Source organism: Lynx canadensis, chromosome A1, assembly GCF_007474595.2.
Source record: "Lynx canadensis isolate LIC74 chromosome A1, mLynCan4.pri.v2, whole genome shotgun sequence".
NCBI lineage: Eukaryota > Metazoa > Chordata > Mammalia > Carnivora > Felidae > Lynx > Lynx canadensis.
Genome location: NC_044303.2, coordinates 124,178,353 through 124,199,325, shown reverse-complemented (window position 1 = coordinate 124,199,325; position 20,973 = coordinate 124,178,353). Strand labels below are relative to the sequence as shown.

Below are 20,973 nucleotides of genomic sequence, written 5' to 3'. Positions count from 1 at the left end.
GAAAAAAGTACATTCAATTAATGTAAAACTTTAACAAGATATATAAGTATACTTTCTGAACTTGAAAATTTAAAAATAGTTAATTCAAAACATTTCTGGCTTTGGTAAAAATAAAGTATTTAAACTTTTAAAAAGATTTTTTTCAATAATATTTTGAAATCTACATCAAAAAGTGTCACCTCATCTATTCTAAAATGGGATTTAAAAACATCTACTCAAAAATAAAGTTTTAAAATAAATCCAATATTAAATATTTCTCTAAGTGTAATATTAAGATATTATCTCTAATGTTAGTAATAACTAACAAAACCCACACCTGAACCTCTTGGCAAGATTACATGATTTTTATTCATCAATGCTTCTTACTATGAAGGTTTTAAAAACAGAATATATGTGCATATTTAAGGAATAAATTGGGGCACCTAGGTGGCTCAGTTGGTTAAGCATCCAACTCTTGATTCTGGCTTGCGTGATAATCTCACAGTTCATGGGTTTGAGCCCCATACTGGGTTCTGTGCTGATGGTGCCAAGCCTGCTTGGGGTTCTCTCTCCCTCCTCTCTCTCTCTGCCCCTACCCTACTCATGCTCTCTCTCAAAATAAATAAACTTAAAATTTTTTTTAATAATTATTTCCAAATTATATCAAAATATAGATCCACATGTTAACTATGTTAACTGAATCCAAACAAGAAATTAAGTTTTCCAAATACCAAATGAAATGCCACACCTTTAGTTTCCAATGAATAAAAATCCTTAGAAGTAAGATTTTTCAACATCTAATGAATTCAAGATTAAATGTTTTGTGTATTTAAAACTACCAATTAGCCCTTATTTATGGCATCTTGTAAAAGAAATAAATGGTCATAAAGATATTTAAATAAATTGCAGGTTCTCATATTTTATCACACTATACTAAAACATAAAGCAGAATACTTTCAGCATTTTAATAACAATCTAAAAATGGGCCATAGTAAGGTGTTCTGCTGTGTCATTATCAGATCACACGGTTGATCTAAAAATAACAATGAAAAGTTTCAACACTGGGAAAATAACCTCTTAATATTAATGACCTAAAAGAAATGCTCTGTGCTGTCTTGAGAAATTTAAAAAAAACAGGTTCTTCTCACCCTCATCTGTGAAGTTTTTACCAACATTCCTCCCATGCCAATTGTTGGACATCAATAATCAAACACATTAAGTAGCAGCTCTGTAAAGCAACTATCTTTAATCAATCTAACCAATCTATTTTTATCAATTGAACTATCTCCTACTATCCCAGAAAAGGAAAAAAAAAAAGCAAAAAGAACACTCATAGTTGAAAAATGATAAACTCATTACCTCAAAGTCTACTCTGCAGAGTGATAACAGATTTAGCTTTGCACTCAACAGCCATAATAGTCTCTATTCATTCTACCATTCAACAGTTGAGAAGTTTTAATGAAAGACAAAGATACTTACCTCTGTTTCCCAAACTCCTCCCAGAAGCAAATCCACTTCTCATGAAATGATCTCTTCAGAAGGTCCATCATCCATTTCTAAAGCAATTAACATTTTGAAGCAAATCCAAATTAGCATCTGGTGGTACACAAATTTTAAGCCATTCCAATGTACCACCCACAGGACAAAGGAGAATTATATAAATCAATAAGAAAAACAAACAGCCTAGTAGCCTATCTAAGGGAGTTTTCCAAAAGAAAAATAAATGGTAACTGAAGCTTACTCAACTAAACAGAATGGAAATCAAAGGAAGGAAATAGCTTTTTTCAACCACATGACTGACTGGAAAACAGTTTTAAGTTTGCTAATAACAAAACCAGTCAAAGACATAGGGGAACAAGAACAAATCGTATACTATAGTGAAGCTATAAATCAATCTTAATCCTAATTTTAAAAGAGTATACTTTTTGAAAGTATATTAACTTCTCCTCTGGATAAACAAATCAAACTGTCATATAGAAATTGAATCAATACTTAAATCTCTACATCATGCCTAAACAGTTTTACAGGTGAGCTCTACCAAATCTCAAAGAACAAATTATTTCAATTTTCTACAACCATTCCCGGAAATAGAGGAATTATTCCCCAACCCATTCTACCAAGTGAACATAATTTTGACATGACAAGGAAAACTCTCACAAGTAGATGCAGTATCTCCAAAACAATTATTAGCAAAACAACCCCAAAGGAAACTGAACAGACAAAACATTATGACCAACTTGGGTTTTTCCCCATATGCAAGGGCATTTTAACATCACAATGTCTTCAAAAGGTAATTAACAACATCAACATATTAAAAAGAAAAAACTACCTCCATAGGTCTATGATATAAGTCAACACAATTTATGACTTAAAAACATACTTAGCAATTTAAGGGATATTCATGGCAGCTTTGTTCGTACCAGCAAAAAGGAAACAACTCATATGTGCATCAGTAAGAGAATAAAAATATGTGGCACAGTCACACAAGAGTATTACATATGTAAATATGTTCTATAATTTATTATACAGAATTATATATATTGTATATGTGTAGTGTATTCATGTAAGAGTATGATTATAAATGGACCAAAACAACTGTCAACATGGATAAAACTTAAAAAGAAAACTGAGTGAAAAATTCAAATTGCAGAAAAAGACTATATATAGTAAGTTACCATTTTTGTAAAACTCAAGAAGCAATCTTAAATATAGTGTACAGTGTACATATGTAATAAGTTTCTTTAAAAAAAAAAAACAGGTGCCTGGTGGTTCCATCAGTTGAGGGTCTGACCCTTGCTTTCGGCTCAGGTCATGATCCCAGGATGGTGGGATTGAGCCCCATGTGGGGTTCCATGCTGAACGTGGAGCCTGCTGGAGATTCTTTCTCTCTCTACCACTGTCCCTCTCCCCCACTCATACTCTCTTCATGTTTAATTTTCTTTAGTAATTTTAGGGATTACTGCTCTTCACTTTCAGAAATTTAACTAAGTGCCATCACTGAATTTTATCCAGTTCAATCCCCAACAAAATACATAGGAAGAAAAACATCAGTACAGAAGTCCATAATATAAATAAATGATGAAGCATAGCTATTTTTCTATAGTGCTCTGAACCCTATCAAAACAAATCAAAAGAAATAAAAATAAACTCCATTTAAAATGAAATCAGATTAATGAAAGCAATTCCCACCCAGTGACCAAAGAATATATCTCATATATAGTCACATTTGGACGAGATCCAGGAAGGAGGAGCAAATTTTGAACTTAAAAAAAACAACAACAACAACTCACATACTGAACCAAGCAAAGTACCAACAACTATGGGACTTCAGTATGAGTTCTAGTCCTCTATGATCTTCCAACCTTCCTCTGAAATGATCTGCTTAACACAAGGTGAAAAGGTTAAGGGAAGATGAGAAAGACTTTGTGGCAAAGAGTTCTAAAACAACTTCTCATTTTTTAGGGCTACCAGCTGTCCTAACTTCTAATCCCCTTCATTATCCTAAGTAGCTCAAAGACTAAACATTTATAAATCACCAATGTTGGAAGGAAAAAAAAAAAAAAAAAGAGGTTAGAGTGGGAGAGAGCCAAAGCATAAGAGACTCTTAAAAACTGAAGACAAACTGAGGGTTGATGGAGGGTGGGAGGGAGGGAAGGGTGGGTGATGGGTATTGAGGAGGGCACCTTTTGGGATGAGCACTGGGTGTTGAATGGAAACCAATTTGACAATAAACTTCATATATTGAAAAAATAAATAAATAAATCACCAATGTTGAGTCTTCCATCTAGAGATCACGTAATTATAAAGGTAATGTGCACTGGGGATCTTGTTAAAGTGTAGATTCTGATGCAGTACTTTTGGTTGGAGCATTAGATTCTGTATTTTAAGAAGTTTGCAGGTAACATCAATGCTACCAGTCTGGTAACCACATTCGGAGTAACACGATTTTTATATCCACCAAAAGACAAACCAGAAAATATTCACAGCAGAAATATTCAAAACAGGAAATATTGTAAACTACCCACATGCCCATTAATACAGTTTACAGCACAGTTACAAAGTAGAAAACATATATCCAAGAATAACTCACAACTACTTGTGATAACATGGAGAGAACCTTGAACACAAGAGAATATATAGTTCCATTGTAAATGATTCCAATTTACAGGAAAAACTGATCTGTGCTGCCAGAAATCACAATAGCAGTTACTCCTGGTCAGAATGATGGTGCTTCGAAGGAAGACATAGAAGGATTTTAGAGCTCCACTAATGTTCTATTTTTTGATTTGGGTACTCAACACAGCAGTATGTTTAGTTTATTCAAAACCAGCAAGCTGTACATTTATGATGTGAATCTTACTTTAAAATAGTGAATCTGTGTGTACACTGTGCTTCAATAAAAAAAAATTCTTTTAGGGGCACCTGGGTGGCGCAGTCGGTTAAGCGTCAGACTTCAGCCAGGTCACGATCTCGCGGTCCGTGGGTTCGAGCCCCGCGTCAGGCTCTGGGCTGATGGCTCAGAGCCTGGAGCCTGTTTCCGATTCTGTGTCTCCCTCTCTCTCTGCCCCTCCCCGTCATGCTCTGTCTCTCTCTGTCCCGAAAATAAATAAACGTTGAAAAAAAAAATTAAAAAAAAAAAAATTCTTTTTAAAAAAGAACTTGGTCTACATAGATCTGAGGACAAAGGCAACTAACCTTGTAATTAGCAGGTAATTTCCATGTTCCAGAGGTTATTTTTTTTTAAAAGATGAAAAGCATAAAATCAAAATTAAATTAGGACATGAGAAAAGAAAACTAGAGGCCAATCTTAATAAATTAATCTTAAAGTGCTAAATAAAAAAATTAACATCTCGTTTCACTGAAAACTACAAAATAGCTATGCAGGGTTTATACTACGAATACAAATTGTGTTCAAGTTTAAAGAACTCCATTTACAACACTACATTAAGAGATTTAAAGGAGACAACAGATACAAGTAATTTTTTTAAAAAAGCATTTATTAACATTCAACTGCCTTTTCTAAACAAAACTAATATTTGACCAGAAGTGGAAAAAAACTTCCTTGGCATGATTTAAAAAACAACTAATGTAAGCCTAAAGCAAACATCATACTTTAATTATAAAAATTTGGGAGCATTAACTGAAATTGAGAAAAGTCTAAATGATTATTATTTTTATTACTATTTAGTGAATGATATGCTTTATTCATTACTTTAAGACAACAAAGGGACAAAATCTGTGTTAAGAGATGAAATCTGCATCACACATCACTAGGGAAAAGAGAGCATGTTTAAGAGATGTTGCAGAGAAAACTTTATGCAGAAAAAAAATGGATCTCTATTTTACATCATATTCAAAATAAAGGATTCAACTGTACACTTAAAAATGGTTAAGCAGGTTAAGCTTCTTCAACTTCATAAAGACTATCTACAAAAACCCAGAGGTACATCACACTTAATACTGAGAATCTCAAAGCTTTTCCACGAAGATCATGTACAAGTCAAGGATGTGCCCTCTCATCACTCCATTTCAATATCATACTGGAAGTTCTAACTAATGTAATAAGACAAAAAAAGAAAATGAAAGGTATACATATTGGGAAAGAAGAAATAAACTCTTTTTTCACAAATGACATTATCATTAATGTAGAAAATCTAAAATACAGACAAAAAATGCCAGGAACTAATATGCAATTATAGCAAAGGATAAGGATACCAGATTAATATACAAAACCAACTGCTTTACTATATAACAGTAATGAACAAGTTGAATTTGAAAATAAAACACATTACCATTTACATTAGCACTTAAAAAAAGTGAATAGGTATAAATCTAACAAAATATACAGATCTCTGTGAGGATAAACTACAAAACCCTCATGAACAAAAACAAAAGAACCAAATAAATGGAAAGATATTTCACATTCATAGATACAAAAACTATTGTCAAGATGTCAGTTCTTCACAACTTGATCTATAGATTCAATGCTAACCCAATCAAAATCCCAGCAAGTTATTTTATGGATATTGACAAACCAATTCTAAATTTTTATATGGAGACTTTACATTCTATACCTAGAATAGCCAACATAATATTGAAGGAAAAGAACAAAGTTGGATGAATGACACTACCCAACTTCAATAGTATACTATATACTATATTATAAACCTATAGTGATCAAGACAGTGAGGTATTGGGGCGCCTGTGTGGCTCAGTTGGTTAAGGGTCCAACTTCAGCTCAGGTCATGATCTCACAGTTCATGGGTTCAAGCCCCATGTCAGGCTCTGAGCTGACAGCTTGGAGCCTGGAGCCTGCTTCAGATTCTGTGTCTCCCTCTCTCTGTGTGTCCCTCCCCTCCTTGTCCCCTTTTCTCTTAAAAATAAGTAAATAAAATATTCACAAAAAGATTTAAAAAAAAGTGTAGTATTGGCAAAAGAATCAATCAATGGAACAGAACAGAGAACCAAGAAACATCCACATAAATAGGGTCAAAAGGCAGTACAATGGAGCAAAGACAGTCTTCAAAGAATGGTGCTAGAACTAAACACCCACAGGGAGGGAAAAAAAAAGAACACAGATCCAACCTTACACCCTTCACAAAAATTAACTCAAAATGGATCACAGATCTAAATGTACATGCAAAACTATACAACATCTGGAAGAAAACATAGGAGAAAACATAGATGACCTTGGGTATGGAGATGACTTATTAGACACAACACCAAACGCATGATCCATTAAAGAAACAATTGATAAGCTGAACTTCACTGAAGTTAAAAACTTCTGCTCTGCAAAACGCAATGTCAAAAAAATGAGAAAACAAGCCACACACTGGGAGAAAATATCTAAGAACACATCTGATAAAGGACTGTTAGCCAAAACAAAGAACTCTTAAAATTCAACAAGAAAACAAATCCAATTAAAAAATGGGTCCAAGACCGTAACAGAGACCTCAACAAAAGAGATACACAGATGGCAAACAGGCATATGGAAAGATACTCCACATGATAGGACATCAGAGAAATGCAAATTAAAACATTAAGATACCACCATATACCTATATGGAAGGCCCAAATCCATTAACACTGAAAATATCAAATGCTAGCAAGGATATATAGCAACAGGAACTCATTTATTTGATGGGAAGGTAAAAGGGTATTGATATTTAGCAAGACAGTTTGGTAGTTTCTTACAAAACTAAACATACTCCTACCATATCATCTAGCAAGAGTGCTCCCTGGTATTTACCCAAAGGAGCTGAAAACTCATATCCACACAAAAACCTGCACATGGTTGTGTTTTAGCAGCTTTATAGCCAAAACTTGGAAGCAATCAATACATCCATCAGCAGGTGAATAAATTTAAAATTGTGCTACATCCAGACAACAGCATATTATTCATTGCTTTAAAAAAAAAAAAAACTGAGCTATCAAGCCATGAAAAGACATGGAGGAAGCTTAAATGCATATTATTAAGTGAAAGAACCCAATGTGAAAAGCCTACATACTGTATGATTCCAACTGTGTGACACTCTAGAAAAGGTAAAAACTATGTAGACAGTAAAAACAGCATTGGTTGCTAGGGGATAGGGGAGGAAAGAGAGATGAATAGGCAGCACACAGAGGATTTTTAGGGCACTGAAAATGCTCTTTTTGATACATGATGGATACATGTCATTAGACATTCATCCAAACCCACAGAACATACAACACCAAGAGTGAACTATAATGTGAACTATGGACTTTAGGTGATTATAAAGTGTCAGTGTAGGTTCAACTGTAATAAATGTACAAATCTGGTTGGGAATGTTGATAATGGGGGGCGGATACGCAGGTGTGGAATAGGTCACATGGGAAATATCTACGCCTTACCCTCAATTTTGCTATGAACTAAAACCACTCCTAAAAATCTAGTCTTAAAAAATTTTTTTTTAATTTAAAAATATCATGGTTAAAATGACAAAATTTACGTTGTATGTTTATTGTACCACAATTAAAAAAAAAAAAAAACCACTTCATTTTAACTGCTATAGACCCATGGTCTGGGTTGACCACAAAAGCCCAAATGCAAAGATCTTTTGTGAATCCTGTATTCACTCATACTGAATACACAATGTTCTGATTTGTCACTGAAATAGTTACCATGAATTTTTTTTTCTAAAGGACAGAGTCAGATAATTAAAAGCTAAATGTGAAAGTAAAAAACTCTAACAGTAACAGGTGGTACTCCTAACGCAGAAGGTGACAGAGTTTGATCAAAACTGCAAAAGCATATCAGAAAGTAAAAAATTAGTTCAATGACCTCACAACAAAATTTTTCAACAATAAGACACATCACGGACAAAGATGACAGATTACAGTATGGAAGGAAATATTGGCCATGTATAAATCAGAAGAGCACAAAATCTAAAATACAGGAGGAATGCCTGCCAATCAATAAGAGAAACAGAGCATGCATAATAGAAAAATGGGCTAAAAACATGAAGAGGCAACTTACAGGAGAAACCTAAAATATTACCAAACATATGAAGAGATACTTCAGCTGTTAATCAGATAAATGTATTTAAAACAATGAGATTTTACTTTATACCCAATAGGCTGGCTAAATTTAGAAGACTGAATAGTATCAAATATCAATGGAGATATAAAAACCTTTATATCCAACTGATGGGAGTATACACTGGCATAGTTATTCTAGAGAGCAATTATTAAGTATTCAGTCAAATTAAGTACACATACACCCATGACCCTCTAATTCCTCTCCTGCGTCCATTACCCAAAGACATTCTCACTCAGTCTATGAAGGGATATGTACAGAAATGTTCACCTTTGTGGTAGTGGAGGGTGATAAGATGTATTCTCAGGGTCCATTATGGGAGTGGGGGTGGGTGTAAATAAAACTTGGAGACAAAGGGTATTAATACCTTGCAGTAGTTACAAACAATGAAATCAATGATCCATTACAAGTAAGTCTTAAGCATAGTGGTAGGGTGGGAAAGAATGAGATCTTTACCTCAATTACATTTTTCTAAGTTAAAAATACACACATAGAAAAAACAGGCACACAAACAGCATGTTTTTAAAACACACATAAAGAAGAACAGTTCCTTTGGGGGAAAAGAGCACCTGATACTCCCTTACATAAACAGCTCATCTAGGACTAATTCAAATCATTCAAAAAGGGTAATGAGGGGCGCCTGGGTGGCGCAGTCGGTTAAGCGTCCGACTTCAGCCAGGTCATGATCTCGCGGTCCGTGAGTTCGAGCCCCGCGTCAGGCTCTGGGCTGATGGCTCGGAGCCTGGAGCCTGGTTCCGATTCTGTGTCTCCCTCTCTCTCTGCCCCTCCCCCGTTTCATGCTCTGTCTCTCCTCTGTCCCAAAAAAAAATAAATAAACGTTGAAAAAAAAAATTTTAAAAAAAAAAAAAAAAAAAGGGTAATGAAAAAAATCAGCAAAGGCAACATAAGATCTGTGCCATACTGGGGTGCCTGGGTGGCTCAGTCAGTTAAGCGACAGACTTAACTGACTCAGGTCACGATCTCAGAGTTTGTGAGTTCGAGCCCCACATGAGGCTCTGTATTGACAGCTCAGTGCCTGGAGGCTGCTTCAAATTCTGTGTCTCTTCCTGTCTCTGCCCCATTGTGTCATACAATGAGATAAAGAGGAGGGAATGACAAAAGAGGAAAATTAAATAGGAAACAGAGTTTAAAAAACTTAAATCTTAGGGGCGCCTGGGTGGGTCAATTAAGTGTCTGATTCTTGGTTTCAGCTCAGGTCATGATCTCGTGGTTCATTAAGTTCAAGCCCCACATGAGACTCCATGCTGTCAGCGAGGAGCCTGCTTGGGATTCTCTCTCTCCCTCTCTCTCTGCCCCTCCACTGCTTGCCCTCTCAAAATAAATAAACTTAAAAAAATAATAATAATAAATAAATAAAACATAAATCCTCTTGACAAACACTAGCTAATTCCTCTCTAGGGAAACTGCTCTCCCCAACAAAACAGCCTGGCCCTGGCCCCATTACTTGATAGAGGAGCCAAGCACTCAACATGCTGTGTCCATGCACATAAAGTTGATTTCCTACCAGCATTTTTAATGGTCCACTCAATACAAAAAAAGCAGGCAAGGACAACCAGACTTTGGCCCAGCTGGCTCCAGTAAGAAAGGCTCCCCAGGCAGACACTAGATTTGGTGCTCGGCACAGGTCGTCAGGCTCTGGCTTGGTGGCCAACATCCAGGATCTTCGTGGGGCAGCACTCCTTTTCTTCATGGAAAGGAGCTGTGGGGGTCACGCTAAACTCCAAGTTTAAGTTCTGGACCCTGACATGAAGCAGTGATGCCACTTCTGGGGGCTTGTCCATGGCTGTACTCCTGAACAAACTAAGCATGGACCAGGCCAACTCAAAGTGAGCCCAGCCTGGGCCAGGGGCACCCAAGCGTGGCAGGGACAGACAAGGGAAAGGAGAGAAATTGGTCTGCTGCCTGCGATGGGTCTTAGAGCTCAGCCAGTTTTACATCATAGTTACTGAATCCATAATAAGTGTTTTAAAAAATTTAAGATTCTGAGTGGTTGAAATGATGTCTGGCAGCAGCTTAAATATAATTCAGCCTGCTAAGGTGTTTACTGTTTGTGTTGAGTATAACAAGCAAGGAAGACAAGTTAGAAGGAATAGGATATGAAAACATAAGCAGAGTAAACATTATTTAATTATTTACTGTTCTGTTGTAATTGTGGTTTAGAGGGACTGGCCATTTATTTTTTTTAAATATCTTATAGACTTTCATATTGACCGTATTTCCTGATTACTTAACAAATTCATCACATTATTAATTTCAAACAGCGTCAGAGCACTTGGGTGGCTCAGTCCATTAAGCATCTGACTTCAGCTCAGGTCATGGTCTCGTGATCCCTAAATTCAAGCCCTGTATCAGGCTCTTGTGCTGACAGCTTGGAGCCTGCTTTGGATTCGGTCTCTTCTCTCTCTCTCTCTCTCTCTCTCTCTGCCCCTCCCCCCTCACACTCTGTCTCCGTCTCTCAAAAATAAACAAACATTAAAACAAAACTTTCCAAACAGCGTTAATAGTCTCAACCAATGGGGCGCCTGGGTGGCGCAGTCGGTTAAGCGTCTGACTTCAGCCAGGTCACGATCTCACGGTCCGTGAGTTCGAGCCCCGCGTCAGGCTCTGGGCTGATGGCTCAGAGCCTGGAGCCTGTTTCCGATTCTGTGTCTCCCTCTCTCTCTGCCCCTCCCCCGTTCACGCTCTGTCTCTCTCTGTCTCAAAAATAAATAAACGTTGAATAGTCTCAACCAAGAAAACATAATTACTAGAGTTAAATATTCAAAGATATGTGACACCTTTATGGAAAAATTATAAATAAACAGGAGATAACCAGGCCCATATATGGAAAAACTAACTACAGTAAAGATACTTTTTTAAAAAGTTTAGACAGAGAGTGAACTTGTAAGTGGGTGAGGGCAGAGAGAGAAAGGGAAAAAGAGAATTCCAAACAAGCTCCCTGTTGTCAGAGCAGAGCTGATGCCAGGCTCAATCTCATAAACTGTGAGACATGACGTGACCCAAAACAAGAGCCAGATGTTCAACTGACTGAGCTACCTATGTGCCCCAAAGACACTTTCCTTCAAGTTAATACATAAATTTACTGCAGTTTTATCAAAATGGCAGTAAGATTTTCTGAATGTAAATACAGATACTAGGGGCACCTGGGGATCAGTCAGTTAAATGTCTGACTTTGGCTCAGTTCATGATCTCGCGGTTCGTGGGTTCAATTCCCCTCATCGGGCTCTGGGCTGACAGCTCAGAGCCTGGAGCCTGCTTCAGATTCTGTGTCTCCCTCTCTCTCTGCCCCTCCCCGACTTGCACTCAGTTTCTCTCTCAAAAATGAATAATTTTTTTTTTTAATTTGTTAAATAATAAAAAAAAAAAGTTTAAGGGGCACATGGGTGTCTCTGTCGGTTTAAGTTGTCCCAACTTCGGCTCAGGTCATGATATCACAGTTTGTGAGTTTGAGCCCCACCTCAGGCTGTGACAGCTCAGAGGCCTGGAGCCTACTTCAGATCTGTGTCTCCATCTCCTCTCTGCCCACACTGCACGGCCACCCCTGTTCACACTGTCTCTCTCTCTCTCTCTCTCCAAATATAATAAACATGTAAAAAAAATTTTTAATTAATACAGATACTAAATTTTTATCTGGAAAAATAAGGTCAAGTATATGATTCTGAAAGAATAACAATGAAGAGGGAATCATCCTAGCAGATAATAAAACTTACAATAAGCCCATAGAATTAATAGAGCTCTATTTGTGCATGGATAGACATACAGAGCAGTGGAAACCAAAAGAGAACACAGATGCAGACTCTACTGGGTTGAACAGTGTCCTACCCAAAATTCATGTCCTTCCTAGACTTCAGATTATGACCTGATTAGAAGTAGGTTGTTGCAGATATACTGGTTTGAGTATTCATACTGGAGTAGGGTGGGCTCTTAATCCAATATGACTGGTATCTTTAATAAGAGTAGACGCAGAGACCCAGACACACAAAGGGAGAAAACCTTGTTAAAGTGGAGCAGAGATTGGAATTAAAGAGCTTTCAGTCAAGAAAATACCAGGGATCAACCTGCCACCACCAGAAGCTAGGGAAAGGCATGGAACAGATCTCCGCTGGAGGCTTCAGAGACCGCATGGCTCTGCTAACACCCTTGATTTCAGACTTGTAGCCACTAAACTCTAAGAGAACAATTTTTATGTTTTAAACCACCCAGACTGTGGTGCTTTGTTACAGCAGCATTAGGAAACTATACAGAAACCTTCAAAAGAAGTGTTGGGACAAATGACCTTTTCTTTTTGGAAGCAAACATTAAGGTAGACCACCAATATATACCATTACATTCCAGATAAATTTAAAATCTAAACAGAACAAGTAAAACTTAAGGTTTTTGGAAGAAAATTTTGAATATCTTTGTAAACTAGATATAGAAGTTTTCTTACAACACAGAAAGTAAAATAACCTAAGAAAAGATTGATACATTTTCTCAAAACTGAAAATTTATGTACAATATAAGCATAAATAAAAGAGAAGAAATACAACACAAAATATTGTAACCTAATGTAGCCAACAATTAATCAATACACAAATTATGTAATGAAATCCTAGAAATGAAGGACAAGTGATCCAGTTAAAAAAAAAAATAGGCAAAGGATATAAACAGGCAGTTCACAGGCTCAACACAAATGGTCCAATGAATAAAATGGAGTAAAACTTGTGACATATTCAGATAATGGAACATGATACAAAATTAAATGAGTTCTGTATATATCAACATGGACAGATCTCAAAATGTCAAATAAAAACTGCAAGCACAGTAAAACAAAGCATTTGTGCATAAAATACAAAGTAGTACTTATTTATAAGTACTTATGTGTATTTAAAAATTAAAAACTGAAAAGTTACTACATACATTATATTTGTTTCTTGAAAGAGAGAACAGATACAAAGAACAATATTCAAGAGAGACTAAAGAGGATTTCAGTTTCATCTGTCATATTCTACTTCATTAAAAGGAAATCTGAAGAAAAATGCTAAATCAGTGGTAAATACTAGGATACATGTTATAATGTTCCCTAATTTTTTGACTCTTAAACTTCTGAAAATTAAAGTAATAAACAATGAAAATATAAATAAAAAACACAGAAACACAGGAAAGAAAAAACTCTAAGTAACAACAGAAATAACCTTCAAATAAAACTAACAATCCTCAGAGAAAAAAACACAAGGAAATTTCTCAAAAGTGCAGAATATGTATTTCAGATTTAACAGGCTCATTAGGTGTCTTACACAATAAATAAAAAGTCCCACATCAAGGTACATAATCATTAAATTTTCAGTATTCAGAAGACAAAATGAGATCCTAAAACTTTAGAAGAATTCAGAAAAATAGTCATACACAAAGGACCAGAACTCATTAGAATTTCATGTACAATAAGGCAATATGAAGTCTGTGGAGGAAATTATTTCCAACCTGAAATTTTATTCTTAAACTATTAAGCATGAAGGTAAAGACACTTGTAATATCTCAAATTTATGTCCTATTCTTCCTTTCTCAAGATGAAAGAAAACTGACTCTACCCAAGTGAGGGGGGGGGGTGAAAAAAAATTAAGACAGAGAAAACATGTGATCCATGGAAAACTGAACAGGAATGAAGAAGAGGTGAAGTTATTAATTCTTGGGATGCGAGCCAAGAGAGCAGCAAGTGTACTAAAACCAAAACAGAAGAGAACATAACAGAGTATACTGTATAAAATAACAAAGAAATGTAACCATAACATATTTTATGTCTCAAATGAGAATGATGCATACATAGCCATGCAGATATAAAAAACGAATTTAGATTTTTAAGCAAAAAGTGTAACTATTAGGAGAATGGGAAGGGAAGAAGTGTGAGGGAGGTTGCACGAGGGAAGGGGAAAGGCTAAATACTCATGATAGATACTGAGTTAAATGATGAATGAGAAAGGGAACTAAATGTTTTCAATTGTAAGGTGTGAAGTTACCATGTGACATTTTAAAATCAGTTAACATGGATTTTTTCCACTGAATTTTGCAAAGAATAAGATTATAATAGTTGACTTAGGAGGGTTTCTATGACTATCATTAAAAGCAACATGCTTATTTTTTTTTTTTTTTTTGACAGAGAAAGAGAAACCATGAGCTGGGAAGGGGCAGAGAGAGAGAGAGAGAGAGAGAGAGAGAAAGAGAGAGAGAGAGAGAGAGAGAGACTGAGAGGATCCCAAGCCGGCTCCACACTGTCAGCAGAGAGCCAGAGGCTGGGCTTGATCTCACGAATCATGAGATCATGACCTGGGGCAAAACCCAGTCTGCCACTTAACCAAGTGATTCACCCAGGCACGCCAAAAGCAATATGCATGTTAACAAGATTCTAGTTAAGATTGTTAAAAGGATGTGGACAGTAGGTAAACAAAGGAAAAGCAAGACACATAGCTGTGATAAAAAGGAACATGTACAAGCTTTCCAGTTATGTGAATAAGTCACAGTAATAAAAGGTACAGCATAGGGAATATAGTAAATTGTATTGCAATAGCATTGTATGGTGACAGATGTGAACATAACAATGTATAAACTTGTAGAATCACTATGGTGTATATGTGAAACTAATTTAAATTGTATGTCAACTATACTTCAATAAAAAATTTTTAAAAACATGTATATAATATGCCATTGGAATACAGTTATGTATGTAGGAATATATGCAGAAATCTAAAACATCTCAGTCAACATACTCCCAATGGTGGCTTAATCTGGGGGCCAAAATTTCAGATCATTTCTTTCTTCCTTTTTACCTGCATTTAAGGGTTTTTTTTTTTCCAAGCACATATTTAGGTATTGGCATAGATACATTCATTAGCTTCATATGCATTTCTATAATAAAAAATCTATTTCTATGAAAAAAAAAAAAAAAAAAGAGCTACAGGGCGCCTGGGTGGCTCAGTCGGTTGAGCGTCCGACTTCAGCTCAGGTCACGATCTCACGGTCCGTGAGTTCAAGCCCCGCATCAGGCTCTGGGCTAATGGCTCAGAGCCTGGAGCCTGCTTCCGATTCTGTGTCTCCCTCTCTGTCTGCCCCTCCCCCATTCATGCTCTGTCTCTGTCTCAAAAATAAATAAATGTTAAAAAAAATATTATTAAAAAAAGAAAAAAAGAGCTACAAAAAATACTTGTAAATTGCATGCTTACCTTCTTGTAGATAGCATTTTTTATTACCTGATTTCATTTCATTTGCCTAAACATTCAGAGATCTAATGCTAAAGTTGGTGGCTGTTTCAATCTAGCTTCTTCAAGATTTCACCACAAAACAATGTTCTACTTTGATATACATCTAAATTTTAATTCCTTTACAAAAATTGGTTTTCAGCACCTGAAAGAACAAGGTTTCTCCTGATGATATAGTAATCTATGCAAATAAACACAGAATCTTTTACCTGTTTGTCTTTTCTGGATATTTCAAGTACACATGCATGTAAGTAGTTCATAGGATGGAAGCAAAGTTAGCCTTCTGCTGGGGTTTCAGCAGGCAGCAATTTCATCAATTTTTCTTAATCTGAATATTCTATATTAAACCACTACATTTAAAAGTTTATGTAAAATAAATACATCTTGACAACAGCAAAAGCATCTCTTAACTTCTGTCAAGATAATTACTTTGAACTTAAGGTGAACATGGGAATTAAAATTTGCTTTTAATTTTTATTTTTTTATTTGAGAGAGAGAGAGAGTGCAGGCAAGCAGGGGAAAGGGAAAGAGGGAGAGAGAGAGAAAATCTTTTTTTTAAGTCTTTTCATTTACTTATGAGACAGAGACAGCATGAGTGGGGGAGGGGCAGACAGCGAGGGAGTGAGAGAGAATCCCAAGCAGGCTCTGCACCCCAACTTGGGGCTGGAACTCACAAACCATGATACCATGACCTGAGCCAAAACCAACCGTCGGACGCTTAACTAACTAAGCCACCCAGGTGCCTCAGGAAAGAGAGAGAATCTTAAGCATCATCCACACTCAGTACACAGCCTGACCTAGGCCGAAATCAAGTCAGACACTTAACTGACTGAGCCACCCAGATACCCCAAAACTCATATCTTGATGGCTTCCCAGGATTAAACAATTACCCTGACAGGTCACTACTACTGCAACTTACTTCAACAACCTTATAGTCTACAAGATACTCATTTTATTATTTTAGCATTTATTTATTCTGAGAGACAGAGCATGAGGAGGGAGGGGCAGAGAGAGAGGGAGAGGGAGAGGGAGAATCCCAAACAAGCTCCATGCTGTCAGCGCAGATTATGGTAGGGAGGATTGATCTCATCAATTTTGAGATCATGACCGGAACCAAAATCAAGAGTCTAGAACTTAATAAACTGAGCCAACCAGGTGCCCTGAGACTCATTTTAGACCTAAAGACATCTGCAGGTCAAAGTGAGGGAATGGAGGAACATTTATCATGCAAACGGATGTCAAAGGAAAGAAAGCTGGAGTACCAATACTGACATGGGACAAACTAGATTTTGTTCTTGTATTGTTTTTATCCTGTCTTGGTATCAGGGTAGTACTGGTTTCATGGAATGATTCTGAAAGTGTTCCCTCTATTCCATTATTTGTAAAACTTTGATAAAGAGTATCATTAATTTTTTTAATATTTGGTAGAATTCACCAATATAACTATAAGGTCTTGGGCTTTTCCATGCTGGAGTTTTGATTCTTAATTCAGCTTCATTCTTTTTATTGGTCTAAGAAGATTTCCTATTTCTTGGATTCAAGATTCATGATTCAATCATGGTAACTGGTGTGTTTTTAGGAATTATCCGTTTTATTTTCCTAAATTATCTGATTTGTATTTAAATGTATATAATAATCTGTTATCACACTATGTATTTCTGTGGTTATCTACCGTCTTCTCTTCCGTTTCTTTTCAATTTTGAGTCTTTTTTTCCTAGTTAATAGAATTAAAACATTGCCAATTTTGCAGGGATTTTTTTTGAAAAACTGGTCATTACTTTTAATGTTATGTAACTGTTTATTCTAGTCTCTGTTTTTTGTTATTTCCTTCCTCTACTAAGTTTCAGCTAAGTTTATTCTTTTTCTAGCTCTCTGCAGTGTCATGTTAAGTTGTTTAACTTTTTTTTTTTTTTAATGTGTATTTATTTTTGAGACAGAGACAAAGCATGAACGGGGAAGGGTCAGAGAGAGGGAGACACAGAATCTGAAGCAGGCTCCAGCCTCCGAGCTATCAGCACAGAGCCCGACACAGGGCTCAAACTCATGGACCGTGAAATCATGACCTGAGCCGAAGTTGGATGCTCAACCTACTGAACCACCCAGGCGCCCCAACTTTTTTTCTTAATACAAGCATTTATAACTTAAGTTTCACTCTAACATCTGCTTTTGGTGCATCCCATAGGTTTTGGAATATTATGTTTTCTTTTTCTTTTGTTTTGAAACATATTTTGATTTGCCATTTGATTTCTTAACTGACCCATTGCTTGTGTAGTGTTAATATTACATATTAAATATTTAATATTTACACTGTAAAAACAACAACAACCTAATAATCCCATATCCTACTTCCACATGTCAGGAACCCTGACAATTCTCTAGTGGTATGAAAGACAAATATACAACTTCCAAGTTGGGCAAAGGATTTACAGGAAACCTACAAAACCAAATATTAAAGCACTATGGTCTATATCACTATACTCTCTCCTCTCTTGCTTCCTCTAGCTGGAAGTGGCCCTCATTAAAACATCCAAACAGAATGAATTCACAGAAATCTAACAAACACTATTTATAAGATGTCTAGTAGTCTGCTCCTTATTCACTAGGTGAAGCCTTTAACCTAGAAAAGGATCCATCTTTTTGCCTCAACACATACCTGATGATGAAGCTGGAGTCCTGTTAAAAGTGTCTCCATTTGCTCCAGAAGAATACCTCTCCTGTTAACAGGAAGAAAAGACTCATTTTCTACTTTGAAAATAAGAATGTGTCATCACAAATGCTAGAAAGTTTTAACAGCTGGACTTTGTTCCAAACAAAACAGTAACAGGCTCTAAGATTTTCTACGCCACTCATTCCTTAATTATTCCAAAACCTCTTCACTTTAATACTGAACGTATAGCGTATTAATGTATCACTTAAAACATTGATCAGCAAACTATAGCTATGAGCCAAAACCGGTCAGCCACTTGTTTTTGTAAATAAAGTTATATTGGAACATAGCGATCCTCATTCATCTAGAAATGTCTATGGCTGCTTTCCCACCATGATACCGAAGTTGCAACAGAGATCCTAAATTCTGTGAAGTCTAAACTATTTACTATCTAACCCTTTATGGAAAGAGTTTGCTGACATCTGACTTAAAAGTTTCACTCATATATTTGAAAAGTATAATTAAGTACTATTATTATATAAATAAAATCTGAACAAAATAACACATGAATAAATCAATGCCTGCCAATATACATTTTTAAAAGTTCTGTATTTTACAGTATACTCATTAACAACGCACAGAATAAGTAGAGCACAGAGGAGAGCAGTGGACAATAGTTTCTACAGTAAAGTACTACAGGAATTTATCTTTAAAACTTCAACTTTGTTTCTATAAAGGGAAACAAATTAACATGTTCACAATTTTTTAAAATGAATTCACTCTAAAATAAAAGGTCACTGATGCACTAAAAACAATATACCTATATAGTACAATGCAAATGCAGTATAAATACAACGAACTGGTTCATGTTAGCTACTGGATCAGAATATGCATCATTAACTTTAATCAAACTTTTCACAGCAACAACTGAAATGTCGATGATGTTCTCAAATACTACCTATCCCATTTTCCCTACCTTAGTCTCAAAAACTATGTATTTGCAATTAATACATATGTATTACATTTCCAGGGATGTACTTGCATTTCTATTGGGCTCAGAAATTTCAACTTTTGTTATAAAACCAATAGCTAAATGTCAAGTTAATTTGGGAAACTTCCAATATTTCTTAGTATATCTCTGTGTTAACAAAAACTTGAGTAACCTTTTTCTCACCTTAACTCCTAGGGTGCTCTTATAATCATTAACTGACACCTTAATTTCCCCTCATATAAGCTACCTCTACTTAGGACAAAACTTACAGGAGAGGTCTCAAATTCTTGCACATAAAAAGCAGAATTCAATACTTTAAAAATGAAAGGTGTCCTAAAACTTAAGATGATACCTTAATTAACTGGCTACTTTAGAACAGACACAATATTTCTTTACCTAAGTTCCTTTAAATAAGTCAAAAGAGTGCAAAGTAGTACTTCTTTTCTTTTTTTTTTAATTTTTCAATGTTTACTTACTCTTTTTTCTTGAGAGGAGACAAAGCATGAGCAGGGTAGGGGCAGAGAGAGAGGGAGACATAATCTGAAGCAGGCTCCAGGCTCTGAGGTGTCAGCACAGAGCCTTATGCTGGGCTTGAACTCATGAACGGTGAGATCAGGACCTGAGCTGAAGTCAGCCACTTAACTGACCACCCAGGTGCCTCAGTAATACTTATTTTCTAAGATTTATTTCACAAAAGACACTAAATGACTTTTAAACTACTTTTTAAAGCCCAAGAGCCACCCAATTATCTCTGAGTTATTAAGAACAGAAAGGCAAATACTTTTGGGATTTTGGTAATTACTACAGTATAAAGTTCCAATTTACAATTACCATAGACATTAAAACAAGAATGATCTAGTTTTCTATCTTTAAAGTGCAATTCTGAAGACTTTTTTTTCCTAGTGGCCAAAGTATTATCAAGTGACTAGAAACCAAAAAAGTTCTGGTTTTATTTAAGTGATATAAAGCTAATAAAGGTAATGAGACACTTTGGCAGTCAAGAACTTAAAAATTATTATTAGATGACCTTCAGGCTGTGGAATTTAATATTCCACATACACGAAATTTAAAAATTCCAAGGCAAATTCTGAAACAAAACATCATTAAAGATTCTTAACCTTTTTCATTACCTTAAAAATAAATTACCTTCATATTCCCTTCTGCTACTGCAGCACTTCGCTCTCTTAAAACAAAATGTCTACAGTTAGTTGCTGCCTCTACTTTTTCATATCCCTTTTTTCCTTAAATCTACTCCAGTTTAGCTTCCATCCTCATTCTACGCTGAAAATGCTTTTAATAAGGAAATTATGTAATAAAATTACTACTTTTATTTTTCATTCTACCAGAGCTCTCAGCAGCATTTGAAATGACAGACTATTTCCTTCCTCTTTATAACATTCTCCTCTTGGCTTAAGGAACCCACAATTCTCTGGTTTTCTTTCTTGCTCCAGTGGCTACTTCCTCCTCAGTCTCCTTTTGCCAGCTCCTCTTATACTGGACCTCTCAAGTTGGACTATCCAGGGTCAAGCCCTCTAAATCTGTTTTACAC

General features: G+C 35.8%; 1 protein-coding gene across 1 annotated transcript in view; it reads right to left on the bottom strand.

Annotated features, from left to right (window-relative positions):
• DDX4 (DEAD-box helicase 4) overlaps nucleotides 1-20,973 on the bottom strand; it is an 88,061-nt gene that overhangs the window by 54,489 nt on the left and 12,599 nt on the right. Inside the window, 3 exon segments of the mRNA XM_030301791.1 lie at nucleotides 1,459-1,515; nucleotides 1,518-1,535; nucleotides 18,440-18,500. Coding sequence (XP_030157651.1) covers nucleotides 1,459-1,515; nucleotides 1,518-1,535; nucleotides 18,440-18,500 — 136 coding nt within the window.